Source organism: Platalea leucorodia (genome assembly GCF_965183815.1).
Source record: "Platalea leucorodia genome assembly, chromosome: 1".
NCBI classification, from domain to species: domain Eukaryota; kingdom Metazoa; phylum Chordata; class Aves; order Pelecaniformes; family Threskiornithidae; genus Platalea; species Platalea leucorodia.
The window spans coordinates 91609292-91633595 of NC_138823.1; the positions used below are offsets into that span (position 1 = coordinate 91609292).

At 41.2% G+C, this 24304-nt stretch overlaps 1 protein-coding gene across 1 annotated transcript in view; it reads left to right on the plus strand.

Annotated features, from left to right (window-relative positions):
• PHLPP1 (PH domain and leucine rich repeat protein phosphatase 1) overlaps nucleotides 1-24304 on the plus strand; it is a 143583-nt gene that overhangs the window by 74636 nt on the left and 44643 nt on the right. The window contains exons 2-4 of the mRNA XM_082334332.1: nucleotides 1824-2020; nucleotides 4047-4172; nucleotides 19990-20156. Coding sequence (XP_082190458.1) covers nucleotides 1824-2020; nucleotides 4047-4172; nucleotides 19990-20156 — 490 coding nt within the window. The remainder of the gene's footprint in view (nucleotides 1-1823; nucleotides 2021-4046; nucleotides 4173-19989; nucleotides 20157-24304) is intronic.

Genomic DNA, 24304 nt, shown 5'->3' on the forward strand with positions numbered 1-24304 from the left:
TATTTTACTGACTTGTATTCCCCGTCAGTCTTTCTGTAGCTTTGTGTAGAATGGATGTCCCCTGTTCCCCTCTATTCTGTTGGGCAAAGCATTCATCCACAGCTTCTGTTGTTGGATTTAAATTTGTTTGGCAGTGAAATTACTGCTTTCTTGGGGCCCCTATTTTTGTATTAGATGCCGATGCCCTGTGGGCATTAAAGTTTCGGTTTTTTAGCTTCAAGCAACAGTGATGTTCCTGCAGATCCAAACTGGCAGACATCGGTAGCCTAAATGCTAGTGTTTATTAGAGCAGAGCAAGGCTTGAGGGTAACTATGCCAAGTCTTGGCTCATTAAACTGGCAGGAAGATTCAGGAAGGCTGCTTTTAAAGATAAGGGCAAGAATTGGCACAGGGTAGGCGGGGGTGAGAGAACGGCAGTGGGTAGGCCATGTGGTAGGTGTCTTCTATCTTCCCATAGATAATTTGAAGGCAGGAGCAGACTCATTGAGACAAATGAGCTGTCATACAAGCAGGAGTAACAGCAAGGTTGGAGTAATAGTGTGCAGCACTTGTCACTGCTGCGGTTTAATCGGCACTGGTCTGAAATATCGGGGTTAGACAGGATCAACTCTCTGCTTTTCTGGAGTTTGGTAACTAGTTATTACTTCCTTGATTTTTAAGAATTTTAGTAAAGATTACTGTAGGAAAATGGGTGATTTATCTTTTCTCATGATGGGGAAGCTACTTGGAATTAACGTAGCCTTTGGTTTGTTTATCTAGGGAAGCTCTCTTCCAAAGTTTCACCTACACAGGTATTCTTCCAGAAATTTCAACTGGTTTGACTTGAATGTAATTACCTCTTGTCTCTGTTTGCAGAAGACTTAGTATATTTAGATGACTCAGATCTGGGATGGATGTTAAAGGTTTGATAGGGTAACTTGGCGTGGATATATACTTCAGATTAGAATGAGCAAATTGTTCTTCTTCCTGTTTATCTCCTAAAAAACGTGGTCCTGTAAGAGCAGAGATGAGAGATGCTTGTCTTTGTGTTGCCATTGTTAAAGATGGTTTCAGTAGAGTAGAATCTTATTAATAGATTAGATTAGTAGAATCTGAGCCATTTAAAGTCATTTTAACTGATTTGGTCTAATTGGTAGTCCTGCTAATAATCTGAATTATTACAAATAGCGAATCCATTGCAATACAGACAAAAGAACTTCACTCTTTCCAAACCTCTACTCAGACCAAAGCAGGGTCTTTGAGGGGTTTCATCTAGGTTGCATCTGTTTACATTGTGGCTGAGTGTACTATGCTGCTGTGGGGTTTGGACTGAACAGGGTGGGCTGGAGAGAGTAGGAACTGTATTCTTTGGGAAGGTATTGAAGCTATTCAAACCATGACCTTAAGGATGTCCAGAAGAGACATGGAAGCACAAAGGTGTGGGTCAGCATGCAGTACATCACCCCCTTTTGCAGTTACCAAACAGTCAATGTGAACTCAACTGTAACCGATTAATTACTGTTGAGGATGAACATTTGATTTCCAGGTCCCATAGAGAAGACTGGTACCATTAATTGGTACTTCTGTGACTACTGCAGATTATTTCATGTGCTGCAAGACGGTGGTCTGCTCTTCATGATGCCAACCTGTCGTATATTTCTGCCTGTAAAAGAAGCCTGTACTGAAGCTGATACTAAATTACCTGCTTGCATGGTTTTGAAGCTGTTTCATTTGTCGTGCTGTGGTCTGTAGCTTGAAAACTTGCTGATAAAGTCTCAGGATGACTTGAGTGAAAGAGGCAAAGATTTTCCGTGATTAAGTGGATGCTTTTGTTTCTATTTCAGGAAAGCCCCACAGCATTGGCAGCTCCGAACGGATTCAGCTCTCAGGAATGTACAATGTTCGAAAAGGGAAAATACATTTGCCAGTCAACAGATGGACAAGACGCCAAGCTATCCTTTGTGGAACATGCCTAATTGTCTCATCAGTAAAAGAAAGCCAGACTGGAAAGATGCATGTCCTCCCTTTAATTGGTGGAAAAGTAAGATATTTTATTTTATGTATTTGCTTGCTTAACCCCTGTCTCTTTACGCAGAGAAGATTGCATTCAATTATGATGATTCTTAGCCCCTCAAAAGCTTGTTTCTGTAACTCGGGTTCTCAAAGTATATAAATGACTTACGATTATGGCCAGAGTCATATTTAACAATTTACAATGTTTGGATTAAGGTGCTAAAGAAAAGCAAAGGAGACACATTCAGTTTCCTTTTCATGTGTGCAGTGTTAAATGTTTTATATGTGCAACAGTGCACAGCCAAAGGATACATGCACCTGTATTGTGTATGATCTGTACCACGCCTCTTCATCCAGTTTTTATCCATGCTGGGTTATTCTAAGATCTGAAAATTAACCAACAGGGGCATGGGCTTATTTTCAACATTGGGTTTTTTTTGAGTGTTCAGCATTGTATGGGTAGTAGTCTAACACAAGCTAACAGCAACAAACATTTTTACTTGTGAAAAGCTGAAAGTGGACTTTTTTCTGATTGATTATGTCTGACATGTGGGAGGTCCAGTCTGAACACAAGGAAAATTTTTTTTCGCTGTGAGGGTGGCTGAGCACTGGCACAGGTTGCCCAGAGAGGTTGTGGAGTCTCCCTCCTTGGAGATATTCAAAAGCCATTTGGACACAGTCCTGGTCAAACAGCTGTAGGTGGCCCTGCTTGAGTAGCAGCGGTGGCCCAGATGACCTCCAGAGGTCCCTTGCCACCTCAACCATTCTCTGATTCTGTGAAACTTCCGTGAAGACAGTAAGATTACAACATTATTGCAGCCTAAATAGTGTTTCAGAACACTATTATTGGCTTGATTAGCCAAGGTAATGGGAAGAGAATCGTTAACTTGAAGATGAATTTACACCTGAAGTAATGCTCTTCTACCTTGCATACTGATAAGTTTGATTCTTAAGAGTCATTGGGAGAGAAACAAGCTTCACGATGTTATATATGCAGACTAAAGTTGATTCATTAATATTCTGTACTAGCAATGTGGAAAGTAGTCCCTTCTCCTAGGAGCTGTTTTTCCTATCTCCTTTCATGATTCTTCACATGATTCTTCAGCTCTTCCCTGGAGGTACTGAAGTAGAGATATTTTCCTCTTTTAGCAGCAGTGGGTGAACTCTGACAGTGGATTGTATTCCTGGCTGTAGCACACTGCAGAGCAGAGGATTCAGGTCCCCATCAGCCTTCTCTTTGAGATGAAAAAGATTTTTTTTTTTTTTTTTTAAATTTAAAAACAGAAGATATTGCGTACCTTTTATTTTAATTCCTTAACATGGAATTTCTAAGTTGTTTTTGTATCAAAATGCCTCGTGTAATGTAAAACATGCAGACTGTGTTAAGCAGAAAGTTGACAACAAATTTTAAAAGAAAAGGAGAACCAAGCTGAGAAAAATGTACTGAGGGCTTCTGCTGACAAAGCTTGGGAGGAGGATTCTTGGCACAGAACTAAGTGTTTTTTAAATTATCGCTCAAAAAATATTCTTCCTCAACCCCATAAATACTCTGCACTTCCTGGTTTGCAAAGGCTTTCCAGAATGCGGTGCTGAGACATTGAGACCATAAGTTGTGTGGGACTTCTCGTGTACGGTAGCAGAATGATGTATTCTGGGTGTTTTTTAGCAAGTTGAGAAATGCCAAAGAATTTAATTGGGCTGTAAGAGAAGCATTTTAAGCCTGTTTTTAATAACCAGGAGTATAAATTGTACTTCTTTAGGCTGTATAAAGGCAGCCTTAAATGTGTTTTCACTGGGAAACCTTTTATGGTGCTCGGTCTCTTGAAATGTTGACGTTCTTGGTGTTTTTTCTCCTTTGGTTCTTCTGTTCTTCTGTTCTCATTCCTTGCTTGTGTAGATTTCATGAATATTTGACAGCCAAGATGCAGCTTGAGTGCTTGAGAGGGTTAGTCCAACTCTACTTGAAGAGCTTCTCTTGGGCATACTTTAACTTTGTCCTGGGGAGTTCTGCAAAGAGGCTCTTGTTCACTAACAGTTTTGTGTCTCTGCTGTAGGTGGAAGAAGTGAAAAAGCACCAGCACTGTTTAGCATTTAGCTCCTCTGGACCTCAAAGCCAGACCTACTACATTTGTTTCGATAACTTCACTGAATATTTGCGATGGCTTCGACAAGCATCAAAGGTGAGAAGAGTGCTAATTCCTGCCTGAATGGGATGTTTGTAGTGTTTCCCCCGGTTCTGTGTTCTCCATGCAGCGATACAGCCATTCTTCTGGATTCCTTACCATGAACTGCTGCTGTCAGTGGTGCACAAAAAAACCTTAATTTGGGAGCTTTTGGTAACAGGCAACAGGAAGGTGAATTTGTCTGCATTTATACTAAGACTTCTTTCTACCATGGTTGTGTAAGCAAAATGCTGTGCTGGACTTTCTCCCTTTTCTCATCACGATCCAGCTGGATGGATGGAGTGAGATCATTAGAACAAAAAGGATGACAAATATAACTGTCAACGTGTCAGTTAAAAAAGCTTTATTTCAGTGTTGTTAAAACCTGAAATAGGTTGGATTTTTTTTAATTTGTTCCCTGCACAGAGCCTAAAGATTGAATTGCTAGAATTAAGGAATTTTTTTCTTGCTTGGAAATGTTGCTGAATCACTCTTTAGTTTTATAACTATTTGATTTTTGTTTTTTTTTAGTAAGCAATCATTTTATGTCAGTAAAAAAATACGAACTAAAGCCTTCGTAAACTAAACTTTATACTGCCCTTAGAGCACAATTTATTATGGGAATTTAAGTCCTGCATTATTTTGTTTGAGTCTTCAGTTCCACTTTGTGTTGTTGAAAGGTTGTTTTTGCAATTAACTGTTTTATCGCTTAATCCCTGCCATTTTTTTGATAATCCCTCTCTAAAGTAATTTATGTATCTTGAATCACTGATTTTTTTTTTATTTATTTATTTTTTTATTTTTAACATGCAAGTTCTTTTGCTGTGCTGTCAGCACTCTCTCTTTGGTTTTCTAGTTGGGCCTAAACTGTCCGTTAGATTTATACTTCATAGAGCTGTCTGTTCATGCTCTTTGCTGTGTTAAAGCAACTTGGTTTTATGTAGTGCTACTTAGAGATATTCATGGCACACTAGATCTATCTTTTTAGATTCCAGTAATGTATTATCCAGCCTGTTGCCAGTGGTACAGCCTGGGTTGTGGGCTTTTTTAAGAGGTTTGATTATGATGTCAAACTTGCTTTCAGCAGTAATTATTGCACCTCCCAACACATGCATCATTTAAAATGTCCTTTGTTTTTTTTTTTCTAGTAAGTTTTTAAATTCTTTTAAAAGACACTGTTCTGGCATCCCTGCTCAGGTCTGTTAAGCCTCAAGGTAAAAATCCCCAAGGCATGCTTTATGAGACGGTGGGGCATGGTCTGTCAGGTTTTTGAGTTCTTGCTGCTTTGTGGCTTTCTCTGGGAGAGTAGTGCCCTTTCATCTCCAGAGGCTTTGACATCAGATAAATGAAAGGCAAATCTAATGAGTGAGGAAAAACAGTGGAAAACAATGAACTTCAGAAGTAGAGATAAATGGCCAGAAAGCCCCTCTGAATTACTGGCAGCATAAGCTTGTTCTGTGCCACGCTGTGCTTCTCTCTTTCTCTCTGGTTCACCCAAATGACTAACAGCATTGGGACAATAGCCAGCATGAGAACACATCCCCATGCACTCACGATATCCTCCCAGTTTTCTTATGTAAGAGTAGAAGGAAAATGCATAGTTTCAAGTGCCTGCTCAGACTGTCAGAACTGAAGAAACTCACTATGCAATACTTTTTCTTGGTAAAACGTGCTTGAAGGAAAAAATGATGCTTTGTTTTCCCCAAGCCCCAAAAACTGAGACTCGGTGTTCTGGATTCGTGGATTTTGAAACAGTACTTTGCCACTTCAAGTCAATTTTTTTAATGTTTGGGTTTTGTATCCTTAGACTGAAAAACAGAGACAAGCATGATTGTATGTAAGGCAGTTGTGTGGGAAGTACCCTGCAGTAACACTGAAGAAGAGAAACAGAGAAACTGGTAATGCTACAAAAGCAACTCAAATTTCCTCCAGCTGATGCTGTTGGTGTCCAAGTGCTTAATTGTAAGGTGCATCATCCCTGATTTACATGTACAAATAAATGAGAAAAAGTTTCATCTTCAGCTCTGTAGTTCAGGCAAGCTAGTGTTCTCACACAGGAAAAAAAAAAACCCCAACATTTATATGAGGTTGCCTCAGGTGTTTGGAAGCTGCTCAAGTTCAAAGAAGTTGCTAACCAAGAAAATACCGTGTAAAGCATTGTATGTCTAAAGGCAAGCAAATTTAGGAAGGGAGATGTTACGGCTAACTCTGAGCTTCTAGTTGCTTGTTAGGGGCTAGGTCGCATGATGCTTACAGATTCTCCTTTAATCATGGTGGTGTAATAGTACTTGCACTTTTGTGAATTATTATGAGTAATATTTAAGACTATTTTAAATACAGATGTTACTTAATGGTATTTGTCTTGAAACTGACATTCATATTAACTTATGTTCAGTGGTAGTTTTTCTGCAGTCCTTCATGCTCCTGATGCATGCTGCTGAAAACTGAGGCTTCTGATACTTACAAATGTAATAAAAGCTTTAATTATAGATTTTAATGCAGAAGGAGATCCCTGGTGAAGTATTTCATTAAAATTGCTCAATTCAGTTTTTAACTATGAAAACAATTTTCATGTCTGTCTTCTGTGTACTTCAAAACAGCTAGAAGATGATGTTATTTTAACTTCTAAATAACAAGCTTAATCTTGAAAGGAGACTTTGCAAAGAATGCTTGCTCTGCAGTCTTTCTCCCCACAGAATATTGGCAATGTTGACTTTTTAGTGGTGTTCCAGAATGAGACAAATCCTAACGCATCACTCCTGCAATAAATATATGTATGCTAGAGAAGTGTTGAATTCATATTTGCAGAGACTTGGGCTCAATTTAATTAAAAGTGAGCATCGGTCCTGTATAATCTGATTCATTCTAACAGTGAAATCTATCTTAGCCAAGACAGCTCTCGTGTTTTGCCCCAGTAAATTTTTGGAAGGGGTTTGTGAATAGGTGTTAGGATTGGTTTTCCTGTATGTGTGTGTCCTGAGGTGAACAGAACCGATGTTTTCAGGACGGACTGGAATTATTGCACAAATACTGACCTAAATATCGAACTTGGTGACATACTTAGTCCAAATAGGTCACTTCTAGATATGCTGATTTAGCCTCAAATGGAATATTTTTAAATGCTGGAAATGTGGCTTGTTTGTTAATATTGATAGCTCTATACCACAGTGCATTTCTTTTCTTGTACTTTCCAAATACTGGAGTCCTACTTAAGGAAGCTCAGAAGGAAAACAACAACAACAAATTTGGTCCTTTGTGATCTAATACGTTGGTTCTGTTGCCAAATGCTGAAAAATAAGCTTATGCAACTGGGAGGGGGAGTGGAGGGGGAAGAAAGGAACATCTTCATGGCTTTGAAGAATTTTGTCTGCATAAAGTTGGCATGATGATTCTGGAACCCGCGCAGTTACGTGCAGAGCCATTCTGATCTGCCACTGTTCACTACTTGAATGTCAGATGCAGAAGGATGGGCAAAGAATGTGCAGTTAATAGCGAAGAGGACGTGATGGGGGCTTTCCTTGTTTGCCACTTCCAAAACCTAAGAAGCTACACCCTTAATGTAGCAGAAGAGAGCGAGGTTTTATGTGTAAGGTGTTACTGAGTGGTGGAACTCGCTGTCCTGAGGCTTCTGTTCGGGGTGTGGTGGCGAGCTCCTGCCGTTTGACACTGCTAACAGCTAAACTTCGTTGAACGGTTTTCAGCGTGTGAAATTGCTGTGTAAGCGTTGACTACTACGCAAGTCATGACATGGATGGTTTGGCCAGAGTAAAAAAGGTTATCAGCCCACCATGTTCCAAGGCGTACAGTTAAAATGGGATGTCAGCGTCTGCCTCAGACATTCGGTATTGCAGAGCTTAAGCAGGGATGTAGTACAGAATTTTATCTTCTTGGAAATAGCGTGCATCACTGGGCATGCTGCGACGGGTTATCTGACCCCGCAGAACTTCTCCCCCCGGGCTTTAGAGGAGCAGGACGGGTGTCGACAGCTTCCTGCGACGACTGTTTCCTGCTTCAGCGCTCCGTTCAGCCGGGCAGGCGCGGGAAGAGAGGCGATCAGAGGCAAGGGCTGTAAGCAATGCCTGACTGCCTCATGTAAGCTGCCTGCGCGTGGCCGCACTATACACGTAGATAGGTAGAGATCATAGAATCATAGAATAGAATCATAGAATCGTCAAGGTTGGAAAAGACCCTTAAGATCATCGAGTCCAACCGTTAACCTAACACTGCCAAGTCCATCTATACCATGTCCTCGAGCACCACATCTATCCGTGCTTTAAATACCTCCAGGGATGGGGACTCAACCACTTCCCTGGGCAGCCTGTTCTAATGCTTGACCACCCTTTCAGTGAAGAAGTTTTTCCTAATATCTAGCCTAAACTTCCCCTGGTGCAGCTTGAGGCCGTTTCCTCTCGTCCTAATGTACAGGCACACAGCCGTGCACGTGTGTGCGCGCGCACCATCGACCGCTTCCCAGGCCGAGTTGCACAGCTGTGGCTGTAATGACAGCATCTTTAGTGGGGAATAACATAGGGCTTAGGTGACAGGGTGGATTTGCACCTGTACACAAAAGAACCCTCCTGTTTAAAATACAAGGAGTATCCAAAAAGAGATCATTGATTTAAAAACTATCAAACTTAAGAGTTTTCTCCTGCGTGCCTTTCTGTTTTCCCTTCCCTGTTTCAGTCACCTTTGTCTTCAAGTCTGCAGTGGAAATGCACGTGGTGTTCCAGACAAACCTAGCCTGCTGTGAAAAAGGAGAGACTAAATTATGATATCAGTGTACATTTGTGGTGGGTTGACCCTGGCTGGACACCAGGTGCCCACCAAAGCTGCTGTATCACTCCCCTCCTCAGCTGGGGAGAGAAAAATATAATGAAAGGCTCGTGGGTCAAGATAAGGACAGGGAAAGATCACTCACCAATTGTCATCATGGGCAAAACAAACTCAACTCAGAACTTAGTTTAATTTATCGCCCATCTGAAGTCAGAGTAGGATAATGAGAAATAAAACTGAATCTTAGAACACCTTCCCCCCACCCCTCCCTTCTTCTTGAGCTCAACTTTACTCCCAATTTCCCTACCCCCTCCCCCTCAGCAGCGCAGGGGGACAGGGAATGGGCGTTGTGGTCAGTTCATCACACTTTGTCTCTGCCGCTCCTTCCTCCTCAGGGGGAGGACTCCTCACACTCTTCCTCTGCTCCAGCGTGGGGTCTCTCCCACAGGAGGCAGTCCTCCACGAACTTCTCCAATGTGGGCCCTTCCCACGGGCTGCAGTTCTTCACAAACTGCTCCAGCCTGGGTCCCTTCCTCGGGGTGCAGTCCTTCAGGAACAGACTGCTCCAGCGTGGGTCCCCCACGGGGTCACAAGCCCGGCCAGCAAACCTGCTCCAGCCTGGGCTCCTCTCTCCACGGGTCCACAGGTCCTGCCAGGAGCCTGCTCCAGCGCAGGCTTCCCATGGGGTCACAGCCTCCTTTGGGCATCCACCTGCTCTGGCATGGGGTCCTCCATGGGCTGCAGGTGGATATCTGCTCCACTGTTAACCTCCATGGGCTGCAGGGGGACAGCCTGCCTCACCGTGGTCTTCACCATGGGCTGCAGGGGAATCTCTGCTCCGGCATCTGGAGCACCTCCTCCCCCTGCTTCTTCACTGACCTTGGTGTCTGCAGGGCTGTTCCTCTCCCATATTCTCACTCCTCTCTCCTGGCTGCAATTGCTGCTTTGCAGCAACTTTTTTGCCTTCTTAAATATGCTATCCCAGAGGCGCTACCACCATCGCTGATGGGCTTGGCCTTGGCCAGCAGTGGGTCCATTTTGGAGCCGGCTGGCATTGGCTCTGTTGGACATAGGGGAAGCTTCCAGCAGCTTCTTACAGAAGCCACCCCTGTAGCCCCCCCGCTACCAAAACCTTGCCTCTCAAACCCCATACAACGTTATGTTTAAAAAGTGCTAAAAGTAGCAAAAATAGCAGATTCAAGGGAGAAGGTGTGCTGCCATATTGGTCTCACTCCTTTCATGTCAGCGCAGAATGCTCTCTTCATACATTTATTTGCACCGTGAAACTAGCAGAAAATAACAACGGATTTCAATTTAGTTTATACTATACAAGTAAGTAATGCAGGAGCCTCAACAGCAGTAGTCTCCATCTTTCCTCAACTTGTGTAGAGACCTACCTAGAGCAGCAACGCAAAATTAACTTTTTAGCTTTTTTTTTTTCCTGTAAAGCTACCTAGTTCTGACCAGCTGCCTTAGTCTTCTAGCTATTTTTTCAGTACAAGTTTGACGATTGTGTTCGGAGACTATGTTGTGAAGTGTGAAGCTGACCGTGTGAAGAGGACGAAGCTGATCTATGACTCTAGTAATATGATTTTTGTTTCCACTGAGGAAAAAACGTCTGAGTTCTGACTGCACACAAGCTTGGTGTTACAGACCATATTTATATAAATAAATTCTATAGAATTTAAAAATGAATTCCTGAACTTGACTGCAGTTCTGCAAATGTATTTTGAAAACAGGAGACCAAGATGATCAGCTTGTGCAAGTGTTTTACAGGGACGGTGCTGAGGAAATGCAGTGAGCAACAGTTGAGCGTTACTGATTAGAGAAGTACCTGCTTTTCAGCTGTGCCTCATCCACCCTTGAGCTAGTGAAAGATAATCAACTGTGGGACTGCCTTTTCCTTCAGCACAGAAGATTCTGCTCATTAATTAAAGTGATGGGTATTAAGCCATATCTACTTGTGCATATAGCTTCATCTTTATTTCAGATACTGTCAGATGCTAATGTCTGACTTTCTCACATCAGGCGTGGTCAACCAGGAGAAAGACTGAAGTTCAGATTCCAGCTTCAGTGTGGAGAACAGACTTTGCAGAACTTAATACAAAATACGGCCTTCAGCCTGTAAAGAAGCTTGAAGGCACTAATCTCATAGTTAAATTAGCCCTACATTGTACTTGCCTTGGCTTGCCCATTAGCTGGTTGACCTGTTTCATATGTGTTTATAGATACTATAATGAGCTGTAATGTCTTTACAGAGTTCATCATTGCAGGGATTTTTATTACCAAACCTCAGTTTTCTCTGGAGGCAGTAAGGACAGGCTTTTCTAATGCTTACTGTTCAGAACCAGCTCAGAATACGTTTTTCCAAAGCCTTGACCACACAGCAGTGCCAATGGCAAGTGCAGGGAAAAATCATATGCAAGAATAAAGTAGTTTATTCTAAGTTATTTGGGATGTTACTTGTTTTGGTGCTGCCAATTTATACTTTGGAGTCACTGGATGCAGCATCTCTTCTCAGGTATCTGTTTAGCTTCCTAAGCAATGTATATCCCTCTTCTGGAGGAAAACTATAGAGAACTTTACCTTAGTTTCCAGGAGATCTGAATTTCTAGATGCATATTTTTGCTTTTACCTTTGGCTATTGGTTATTACCTTTGATAATTCTACAGCGAATTGTGTGCAACAAACTATTTCTGTTGCAGTTAGGAGTTTCTGTCATTTTCTTATAACTGTGTAGTCTTATTCCAAGTGTTTCAGTGTACCATTCTGGGCTGTCACGTGTGTGTGTGTGTGTGTGTGTTGGGGACAGGCTGGAGGTCAGGGACGTGCTGGTCATTGAGAGGGTGACCGTGCAGTAGTTGGTTTGTTGAAAATGAGTCTCTATACTAGTATGATCTAAAAATGAGTTTAGTGTAATGCCAACATCAGTAGCATCTTTTGAAAATAAGCCTTTAACTAAATCCAAGGCTCTGCAAAAAGCTTGTTTTCTTTGAGGATACCAACTCTCCAGGTTTCTTCAAATTTGTGAGACTAAAAAGTCTTTAGCCTGTTTGCAACTGTTGATTCAATGTGTAGTGAAGAAAAAAGAACCCTGCAAGATTTTCTTGTTTTTCAGTGGGTTTTTTTTGAGCTGATTCTTACTTACAGGAAACGTGATGACTCTAAGTTTAGTACAAGGAAACCTTTTTTTCCTCTAATACCATAAAATGACAATATTGAGATAATGCTTTCTCTAAAAATAGATCCCTAGAAATAAACCCACAGCTTCCTTTTAGCAGTGATTACAAGTATTCGAACATAAACAAACCTCTGGTTTCCATGAGGAACATGACTTCCTTTTTTGTGTGTGCGTGAAATCTTCAGTAGTTGGGACCTTTGCTCTGCAGCCCTATCTGGTCATTCTTGCTGTGGGTGGCTTCTTGTCATCTCAAGTCTGAAAGCAGAAGATTGGGCAAAGCAAACTTGAAGCCAGTTTTGTTTCTCTTTTGATGGTAACACTTCAAAGTGTTCCTCCTCCTCTTTCCCCACAAAACCCATTATTTTGTGCCTTTTGTTGTTAGAGGTTAGTTGATGTTTTGGAAATGAACTTCTGCGTGTGTTTCATTGTAGTCTCTCTCTTAATGGTTTGGGAGGGAAGCTTGGTGTTTTGGCTCAGCTGGTTAGTTTTCCGTGTCAAAATAGTTCAGCTGTTTCCAAAGTGGTGTAATTGGTGACTTCAGGCTTTTCTCTTACTTTCTGTTCTAGCCAAACTACAGCTTCACTACTTTAATTTCTTCTTTTTCCTTGCTGAAATTTAGAGAGTCTGTGGTCTTTGTTTTGGACTTGCTGCCTTCAGTTAATAATGCAGTAGTTATTGAAGTATTGCAGTCAAGAGCGAGAACGGAAAACTAGGTATCGCCCACACATCTGGAATAGCTTTCAAGTAATGTCTTTTGAAGCCTCTAAATCAAGTTCTGATATTCTTGAAGCTGAATTTGTGCAGCTCTCGCATAAATACAGGAAAGCATCTCTGTGGCTTACAGCTAGAAGCTCAGTGAGATGTCACAGATGTTACCTTTTAAGGTGTGTTCAATCCGGGAGGATCCCAAAGTGTTTTTGGGAATCTCTGGGGGTAGAGGGGTGGGAGTGAGCGGGGGAATGTAACTTTGCTCTTATTGAAGCTCAGGGGAACTAAGTGTCTGTGGTGAACAGACCCCATGAGGCTGGAGGGGGTTGCTGGGACTGACATCCTGCACAGCACTTCAGTATGTATAGAGCGATAACTGAGTTGGTCTTGAAACGGAGTGGCTGTAACACTGAGAGCCTTTCCAAGCAAAGTCTTAGCAGGGAGGAAAAAAGGAGAGGAATTATTAGCAAAAACTAATTTTAGGGGACGTGTGGTCTCCTTAGGCTTCTTCTGTAGTCAGTGGGAGAAGGAGGAAGGTCTCCAGGGAGAAGAGGGAATGAGTGCTGGAGACCAGTTTTAGGCCTCAGGCCAGTAGGGCTATATACGTGATTGTTGGTATTCTAAAACACTTGAGTCAGAAGGCCTTTCTGAGTTACCATGAAATAATGGTGTGAAGAGAGTTCATCTTACTGTAAAATTAATCCATATGATACAGCTGTGTTAGGAGAATCTAGGTCAGGTTCTGAGGACCTAGCATAACCTCTTCTTTAAAACAAACAAACAAAGCCCCACAACCCTCTCCATGTGGGACTGGGGAGACTCAGACAAGTGAACAACTATTGGAAGTCTCACTGGCAAGACTCTGAAATCTATAGTAAATGCTGAAAGAAAGTCTTTGCTGGAGGGCTGCTCATTGCGAAGTCTGCTTGCTGGCAGTACAGCAGCTTGTCTTGGTGACAAATTACGTCTAACACCAAGCTGTAAGAAGAAAAAGGGGTATTTCTTAATTTTTGTTAGACCGTCACCTGTTTTGCAATATTTACAGATGAATTGTTTTCAGTCAAGCTGTTTTAAGGATGTTAATATTCCTTGCTCCACCAAATGGGCGATTCACATGTCTGAATTATAAGTAGCTTAATGCTACAGCTAATTACTGTCCCTTAACTCCAGGTTGCATCTTAAGCCTTGTCCTTGCAGGGGTCTTATCAGTGTGAACATCCCAGCGTGACTACCACCAAGGTAACGGTGTTGCTATCACTCCCTGTGTAATATTGATACCAGTACCTGATCTCTAAAAGAAGAGCACTTCTCCTCCTGGAGGAATAAAAATACTCATATTGTGGTAACGGCTTCAGATAGTACCAAACATTTCCAAATGACAGCTGGTGAATGTCACCTTTTTTGGACAAATTCTCTCTTTCAAGATCTTGATGCTAAACCTGGGACACTGACTTTCACATCTATGAAATTGGTTCTGGACTCCTATCATGAAGGGTAAAGGAGCACAACTTCTGCTCCGTTACCTCCACATTTCCCCCTCCCCATCCACATGTGCTACTGCTGTTTTCAGTTAAGTTGTTACAGCTTTGCACAAGGGCCAAACATACAAGTGAGCTATTTCTGCATGCTGTATAAATCTCTGTTCAGAGCTAAGGAGAGGAGAGCAGGGACAAGTTAAACAACCTTTGTGCCCCTGAGTCTCGCTGGCGTGAGGCGTTGGTACCAGAGGCTTTTGGCTACCTTGCCCGCAGAGCAGAGACGGGGTGAGAAGCACGTGCCCTGTGAAGGCTGCCACACCGGCGTGCGCTCCTGCCCTTCGTTGTAGTAGGCAATTACGGCTCTTAAATATGGCGTTGCCCGTTGGGTTTGTGAATCTGACTGACATGTTTTCAAGCTTCTGCTGAGTTTTATCTTTTCTTTACAAGGCCCTTAGCTTGCGTTAGAATGCATCTAATTTAATGTTTGAAAGAAAACAAAAAGGAGAGGCCAGAAAAGCCATTACCTTTTCACCCTTTGGACTGCACCCATTTTAAAAGCTCATTTAAAAATGAAAATATATGGGTTTAAAGCAAAAGAAAACCTTTTTTTCTTATTCCCTCCGCCTCTTTCATTAAGGTTTTTGGCATTGTTTACCAGTCTGAACATTTCCTCAGCTCTTGACTGCGGCTGAGGGCAGCGATGTGTTTCCTGGCGCTGGAGTTCAGCTCAGCGGAGGGAGGCCTCTCTGCCGAGCGGGGCTTTGATGTTCGAACAGAAAGGAGGATTAGGATTTGAAGCAAGGTTAGTTTCGAGGAGAACCTGTTTGTGCCAAGCGGTTAGTTTAGATATTTCAAGCATACGTATCGCTGTTTAGTTAAGCTTTATGCATGCATTGGTGGGATGTGGTGATTATCGAACTGTTTAAAAACAAATCCTAAAGGAGAAAAATTACACTGCCTTTGCATTAGCATGTCTGCAGCAGGTGTAATTTAACATCATCAACTCGGTTCAAACAGACTGGGAATTTGGCTGCCTTTACCATGTGGGCTGTTTAGTTATTTTAATTGTCTTCTGTTGAAGTCCTAAATAGTAATTTCTTATCTGAATAGAGCTATAGGGAATGGGATGAGGGTAAACAGGAAAAAGACATAATTACGTTGGTTTAAATTCACACCACAGGTCACACCAAAAGATGTCCTTGTGTAAACAAGGCTCGTGTTTGTCCATACAGCTGGGTTCAGCTGTGTCCATTGTCAGCAACAGATCATTTTTGTAGTGTAGCCAAGGCTTTAAAACAAAGACAGTAATCAGTCTTGTTGCATAGCTCGGTGACAGAGATGGCATTATACTGATGGACAAAGGAAAGTGGTTTTTTAGCACCGTGTAGCAAGAAGAGGCAAGAATATTGGTTGATACAAGTATTTTTGTGTATTCTTATTGCCAGCTGCTAAAGATTTATGGTGAACCCATGCCACACTTTCACCAGCCTTGAAATACAGTTATGAAAAAAAAAAAAAATTAAAAAAATTGCACCACCTTGACAAAATGTTTTTCCTTTAAGGTGCTGCTGGCTTTTGTGAATCATTGCTTATACTCATGGGTACTATTCTGGCACGAGTCACATGTTTAAAAATGAGTTTTCATATGTGGGAGACTCCTAGTTCTTTGCCACATGTGCAGGTCTTAGGTGGGTAGTAGCAGAAGACGTACTGCCTGAGGGAGGGAGAGAGCTCTCCAGCAGCATTATTTGTGATGATGTTCACAGAATAAAGCTGCATTTTATTGCTGCTGAGGGAAAATTAAAAGCACGATGACAGCTTTTTGGTGTTTGCAGTGGGTAGATCCATTGTAGTACATGTGCTATAGTTGTATACCAGTTCTTCAAAACTGCACTTCAGTATGCCATACTCGTGTGGAGACAGGAAAAAAAAAAACACAACCCAAACCCCAGACTTAAAACACTGTAGGCCAGGGCTGCATAAGCGAGGTTGCAACAGGAACTGGAGAAAAAAAGTCTCCCATTGCATGTTGCAGTTTGATGCGCAAAGTTGCTTTTGGCCTTACCATGTTACTGCTCCTCTAGTATTACAATAGGAGACATTGCCAATACAATGATTGGCCGTAAAGTGTTTAAAAATCTTATTCAGGGAATGGAGAAAGCCACGTGTTTCATCTTGTTTCCTTGTATTTGTGATGATTAAAAATCCCAATTGAAAAGTACTTCAAAAAGTACCAGATCTTGCTAAGTGTTTGAGCTACGCTGCTGTCCAAGTGTTGCATGTCTTGCTTCTCTGGCAAAGACAGGCATTGACTCTACAGCTTACGCTGTAGCTGGTGTAACTGAGAGGGTGTCGCACACCGTCTTCCAAGAAGGTCATTACCCCAGTCGTTTCCCCTGTGTTATTAGTACTGGAAATGCAACGGGGGTTTCATGTGAAAACAAGTGTTAAGGATGCATGCAGTTTGGGACATGAAGAGAAGATGTTCTAGAGGGGTTGCTCTGGGCAATGGCTTCTTCTGCCTAGGGAGTCATGAACTGTGCTGTTTGTGTGGTTTTGTTTTTATGTATGTACGTAAAGCATATAAAACAGTTATACTTTTAAGTTTTCCAAAAGAAAACACCAAATAAGCCATAATGAGCACTTGATGTGGGTTCCATATGTATCTAGAAAGCCCTTCCCTCTAGCATTGCTACCACACTGACTGTTCTGTATTTTTATTGGAGCACAGGTCTGTTGAACCCAGCCCAGTAACTTGTTGGGGTATTTATATACTTTATATACAGTGGAATAGCTTTTTTTTTTAATTGTAGTGGAAACCCTACTTTCTGCAGGTAATGTCCCTTCTTTCAGATGCTTTTTATATATAAGGGATATTCTAGTCAGCGTTTTATCCTTTTTTTATCAGCGTATCTCTGCAGTGATTCCCCACAGTGAGTCAAGGGAACCCAATGCTTTACTAAAACCTGTATCATCTTTCAGAAAAATGCTTTGCTCTTAATAAACAACAGCAAACACACACATGCACAGTCTTACGGCATTTAAGTCAATTGAAGACAATTGCAAGATTGAAATATCCCTTTATTTTTCAATTTGAGAACAATATCATTTCAGAATTTCAACACTCCACTTCAAAATAACTGATGAAAGTTTCTGGTGAACCAAAGAAAGTATTGTTAAGATGTTGTTCTCCTTTGTCACTCTTTGTTTTTCATCTTGATCCTCTGTTCTCTAGGAATTTGTTACAGAACAGTATTGAGCAAGGAAAAGAGAAAAGTCTTTATCCCTGCCTGTGAGAGTAACTGTGTTTGTTTATATGAGTATTCCTTGTAACAATTCAGAAGTTAATTCTTAGAGTACTGTTTTGCTAACAAAAAAAGACTTCAATAAAATTATAGTTGATTCCAGAACTAACACTTTTTTTAAAATGTGGTTTTAACTTTTACAGTTATCCCTGTGGTAGAGGCATCATTGAATATGTCAGTTGCGTGAAATTCTTGCTATAACAAAGTGATTCCTTTAAAAGAAAAACAAGCAAACAAAGAATGACCAGAACATACAACTTGTAAAAACAAAATTACTTTTAACTAGATTTTTTCACAGGGCTTGATGATTTTAAGAAAGGATTTGCATCCTTTTTGAGACGAGAGTAGAATTTGGATTTGTTTGGTTACTTTATCACAGTTCACACTCAGAGTTACCGGTTCTAGTACTTCAGATATTTTTAGCGTGACATGCCTTGCTAAGCACTGCTGGGTTGCTTATTACTGTTCACATCACATTCCAAACAAGTAGTTGAGGCAACAGTGTATGTAACCATTACACCTGAAATTACACATTCTCCTTTTTAATTTAACGGGTGTCAGCGCTTTTTCATCTCTTGTGTTTTCAGTGTGATGAGAACTGTACCCGTACCGGGCAGATTCTGGCACCATAAATAGACTGAATACCTGGCTTTCAGAAATGACTGCTTAGAATAGCCTATGAATAATTTTTGTCTAATACTACAAGGGGAAGAAAAATAGTAGCTACAGTAACAAAAGGACTGAACTAATTGAGTAACAAATTCGAGCATTTTAATGGATGTGGGAGGACTGGATTATTAACGGTTGCATTAGAGAAAAACACTGCACCGTCTGTTCCTCTCAAAGCTTATGGCAGTGTGTTTATAATAGAGATCGCTTATCCTGAGGCCTGTGTAGCTTGCACTGGAGAGGAAAAAAAGGAAGAAAAAACTCCTTGGCCTTCCTTTCAGTGGCAAGCTACTTCACTTACGCCAGCAAAACATGCTGTCTCTAGGTTCAGGGTACTTGATGGCAAGGGCTGCATCTCTGCCCCGAAGGTTGGGTGGCATCTCCTTCATCGGAGTTCGGAAGCTCTTACAGGCTCTCACTGGGCATTGATTATGAGTCATTGTTTTTTTTTCTCTTTTTGTCCCTTAGACATGATATTTGTACTTCCAGAATGCGAGGCCAGTAAAAGTGCCAATGACAAAACGAAATGACAGCTTCTCTTGCAGTGAGCAGCTGACAGAACATGTAACTGTTTGTTTGAGCACTGTCTGTGCAGTCCCAGAAGTCTAAACTGGTGGTGAAGTTGTTTGCTTCTCCTCCTTTGATCTAAGCCATACCTGCTCCAACAACACCTCTCATCCTTCTAGCATTTGACCCTCCTCCTTGCCCACCGTCCTCACTGCCTTGTACTGCTATGTGCTAGTGTTTTGTCATGTAGCTAAGCTCTAGGACTCTACTTCAGGAAAGGATATTTTTATTAGTATTGGACAGAAAATATAAAAATTCTACATTGCAGTGTTGGTTTTGCCTTCTGTTTTTTTTTAAATAAAGACTAGTAAATAAGTAAAGCAGCAGGATGTAGTTTATGCAGCTGTATCGTAAAGATTTGGTAAGGGGCAGAGTTGCTGTTCCTTGAATTTGTTGCCTGTAGGTCTCTGTGGAATGATGCTAGCTATATGTAGTGCTAGGTGGTATGTTTTCTTTAGCCCCTACAGACTGTGTTTGGTTTACCTTCCCCTTTCTAGAAAACCGTGTTAAACCCCCAAACGTCACTTTTCTTTTTGTCACATTTTTATCATTCTTGGACAGTTTTCTAATTCATTGAGGAGAGATGAGTGCTCAGTGCTTTGCTGCTGTGATTTTTTTTTTTTTTTTCTCCAGTAAAATATAAATGGGGTAACTCTTTCTTCTGCCATTTAGTACCTGCTTTTGACCCTTGAAACCAAAATAGGGTGATGACGACTGTTATCTCCTTGCCTCCATTCACTTATATACTGGCATACTGACCGGTCACGCAGCAATATAGAAGACTTCTGTGCTATGTTTTTGCTGCTGTTACTTGCTAACTAAAGGATTAAACTAAAGGCTGTGTCAAATCTTTTTTTTCTGGTTGTAGAGTATCTTGTAACTTCATTGATGAAAATGAATCCATTTCACTTACTAGTTTGGCAAGCCTTTGCACTTTTCCCCCTGCTATCTCTGGACCTGGTTTTAGCACCGAGGCAAAGCAAGAGATCGTGGCATAACTTGCAGCAATGATGTAAACCGTGTTAGATCAGCTATATATGCTGACGCTGACTTCTGCTGTGCTTAAAAACAGTTTATCCTGTGCTAGTAGGGGTGAATGAAATATTCTTGTTTTATTACAGTATTAACATATTGGTGTATCTCTTGACTTTCAGGTTGCATCACAACGCATAAGCTCAGTGGATCTTTCATGCTGCAGCCTGGAGCACCTGCCTGCCAACCTGTTTTATAGCCAAGACCTCACTCATCTCAATTTAAAGCAGAACTTCCTGAGGCTAAACCCTAGCCCATCCACAAATAGAGCGCTTAGTGAATTACAAAGGTAAAGTGATATGGTTCTACTGGTCTTCCTCTGCCCTTGGAGCCAAGTGACCACTGGTCTGCAGGAACTTTCCTAAAAAGTTACTACCTCCTCTTGTGGAGGATTGGCCTGGCTGTAACGCTTCAGAAATTGGTTAACTCTGTGTGTTAGAAACAGACTAGCTTTCGTAAGAAACTTAGTGAAAGCTAGTCTCTTTCTAACACACAGGGTTAACCGAATAGAAGGCTATTTTCAATCCAAAATGCAGTTTTCAGAATGTGTTGTTTTTATCTACCTACTGAGACCACACTGTGTTTCTTCAGTCTTTGACTCACGTGAGTGAATACGAGTTGGTGAGCTGCCCATCAAAGGGGGGGGGTGCATTCTAGGTAGGAACAGTACTGCGTGTGACTTTACTTAGAAGGTTTTTGTTAGCCCCCAAGCAAAGAAATCCCTGATTTAATAAATTCAGCCTGATTCCTGACTTCTTTCTACTCTGCTCAACGCTAGTTCTTCTTTCCTAGTAACTGTGACCTTCCAGTTGTTCTTTCCACTGCAGCTCATCTGAGAATGTAACAAATGGGTAGACAGCAGCACGATCGGTGATCTGAATGATTTAATGTATGTGTCCCAGAACTGTGGAATCAGCAGGCTTTCTGTATTCAGAAAGATTAATGTTTCCATGCTGAATATAAAACTGTGATTTTAATTTCAGTGGTAACTGAATTGCAGAGTACCTCAGGATTATATTTGTGGATGGTCCTGTTCAAATGAAATGTTTTAAACCACATTTCTAAATCCCTTCCTCTTTGAAAAACAACTGAAAAACACAAGATGGATTATGCGGGCTGTTGTATTTTTATATAATTTCAATTTCATTCTGGAAAAACAAAAAATTTGGCATAATGGAAGATGAATGAACCCAGCAGGTCTGCTTCGCAAACAAAGCAGGCAGTAGATTCCCAGAGCTCATGAACACAGTCTGGAGAGGAATACTGGATTAAATGTTCTATGAATGTCAGTATCGGTCTCCTGTTAGCAAGTGGAATTTCAGCATAAGTTAGGTGATGAACATGGACAGATAACGAATGTCTTTATTTTAAAGAATTCTTACAATTTTCCCTTTTTAAATATCAGACAGTGTACAGGAGATACTTGATTATATTTTGTCCATTTACATATAGGTAGTCAGGAATTCGAAAGCATTTATAAATAATGTGATGGGCAATGTTCGTTGTCTGTTTAATGTTCTCTTGGTGCTGCCGTTGTAGGAACAGCTGAAGAGCCTTGCTGAAAGTTAATAAACTGTTAAAATTTTTCTCACTAATGTGGGTCTGAATGTGCAAGAGTGAAAGGGTTCGGGTGACCAAGTAAAACTCTCCTGTTTTCTGAGATTCTGCATCAGGAAAATCTGGAGAAGTGGCATATACCTGAGGTGGTGCAAAACTGATGAAGTGTCTCGTTCTTCTGAGAGCTGGTCCTATTCTGTCAGTGAATGATAGTCTGCCTCTGTTGCTTTGATCTTGCCAAGACGGCACGGGAAGGTCTGTGAACTTCTGGAGGGGGAAAAAAAGAAAAAAGAATGATTAGGAAGGTTACACGGCACTGTTTCAGTGGATCAGAGCCAGCGTCTCATGAACTCCTGCCCCTTGGCGCTGACCTTCCCGCTGCTGCTGTCCTCCAGCCTTATCTTCATCCAGGGCAGGTGGCATCACCCAGGCAGCGCGTAGCTGGAAGCTGCTGCTGCTCCCATTGCTGTGTGAGCAGCAGTTACTGCTCGGGGGTAAGAAGAGCAGTGCCCCATCCGTTATCTTTTGCCTCCCACCAGCAGCAAAAGCAAAAGCCTGGCCCTGGCGTGCTCTCCCAAGCCATGCTGCTTTCAGCCCTAAGAAACACAGCCCCAGCTTCTCTTTAGGGTGGGAAAACTTGAGTTTTGCTTGTGCTGCCAAAGAGTTTTGAGCCAGCTCGACTGCTACTCTAAGTCTGCTTTTCTGTAGTGAGTAAATACACAAATATCTAGCAAGAAGGGAACACCGTATCTTTTTGAAATGATTAGTGAATCCCAGTACGAAAGCATGTGCAAAGTAAGGGAAGCTCAGTCATTCCTGGGAACACAAGTTGTTAATTTGTGTGACCTTTTTAATTTTGTGTGACCCTTTTCTTTTTAATCCAATTTCATAAAACCATTTTCAGATCTTTTGGGGGGTTACACAAGGTAAAACTTGACCGGATAAACCAAAAGTCTTTTTTTTGTTTGCCCATGTTCTTTCAAACCACTGCAAAGCAAGTACAAAATCTCTGCTGTTCTCATTTGGTACTGTTGGCTTTTATACCAAATTCTCAATTGCTAAATTGCAGCCACACACAGGGCACAGTACAGTGAATCAAGCCCAGAAGTATTTAAGGCTCCAAAATAACCATGTGCTTGGATGTTGTGAACAAAATGCATTGGCATTTATGTACCTACTCTTCCTGGTACAATTTTCAATTAAAATCTGGTTAGCCAGGCAGTCTAGGAAAATTTGTCTTGCTATAAGCAGCTCTTGGTGCTAGCTGTTCCTCTTAATAAATCACTTTAGGTGGTAATTTAACAAATGCTTATGAATGCTGTATTTCAAAACAAGAGGTATTTCTGAATAAAATATTTAGTCCTGCTCAGCAATTGGCATAAGTGAAAAATCTCCATCTTGGGAACTAACTTGCTGGTAGCATGTGAAGTGTAGATCCACTTTTTTCCCCTAGTAGCTACAATTCCACTTGCTTTACTGCCCACTCTAAGTTCTGTCGCTGTAGGTACTCTGCAGCTGTGAACTTCTGTAAATGAACTCTCTGAATGTTGAAAGGTATATACAGCTACCTGTATTTTTTTTCCTACTTACCAGGGAATACGTATTTCATACTACGTATGAAAGTAGGCAGTCCAAAAATTCATCTTTGTTGAGAAAAACACAGCAAATGTTTGTACTTGTTCTCCCTTACAGTACCTTTTTTAAAATGATAGGAAAGGGTGTTTTTCTTTTGGGGGAGAGAGGAGATTCCCCAGTTGAAAGATTGCCCAGCTGTTGCTGTATTAGCAGAGGCTGACATCCTGTGATAATATCCCCATCGAGTCAGAATTTGCCTTAAACCCGTTGGTGTTTTAGTTCCTGTATACTACAAATGGAGCGATGGAAGACATTCTGTTGTCTTAAGTTGTCACAAATTTTATTGCTTACACTCTTTTAACGTTGGTTGTTTTTTTTGTTGTTTGTTGTTTGTTTTTTGGTTGGTTTTTTTTTTTTTTTAAACCGTAAAGTCGAGATTTGTATGTACACTGTGTTCCCAAACCTCACTTTCTCCTTATCTACAATGCAACTTCACAGCTCTTGTTCTGAAACACAAACAACAGTTCAGGCTTACTAGTTTTGCAGAGTACTATTGCTCTAGGTTTGAAGCAAATGAATAAACCATAGTCTTCATTCACGGTTGCTCTGCTTCACTGGGCTAAGCACGCTTTATATTTATATGTAATTGTTTCAGTCAGTGCTGTTGGAAAAAACTGTTGGCATCAAGAATACTGTTTGCTTGTTAATGTTGAAAAGTAAGTTGTCAGTATGTGGATTTTTACGATAAGCCTGTTGCAGATTTGAAAAAGAAAGGAGAAAGAAAGAAAGGGGGGATGTAATAAGCCACAAAGTTTGTTTTGATGATAAACAAAATGATGCTTGCCAATTTTTATCTGAAGAACAAGTTATTGTCGTTGTTAATTATTAACAGTGATCATATGGATTTTTATCTTAATTATCTTAAGATCCATTGGTATCTTTGCTCTCCCAGAGCTTCTTTAGAAATCAACTGTCTTCTCAGGCATCTCAGCTGAAACTCTTCTGGGCTAGTGGTAGTAACTTGAGGTAGTATCTGTAGGGTATGAGTAGGCTAGAGGACTCTGAGATATTGATGCAAGTGTTTCTGAAATACCTTGCTACTTCCAACTATAGGATAGCTGTTTTTATCTGAAAACCCAGAATTGGGGGAGGTCCTCAAGCTAAACTCTCCTTACCAACCCATCGTGCAGTAAGTAGGTAATTCAAAATGCAGTCATTGCTCAGAGAACACTTAGGTTCCCAGATAGTGAGGGGGGAACAGTATTAGCGACCCAACTGGTGTGAAGTCAGGGTGCGGTGTAGTTT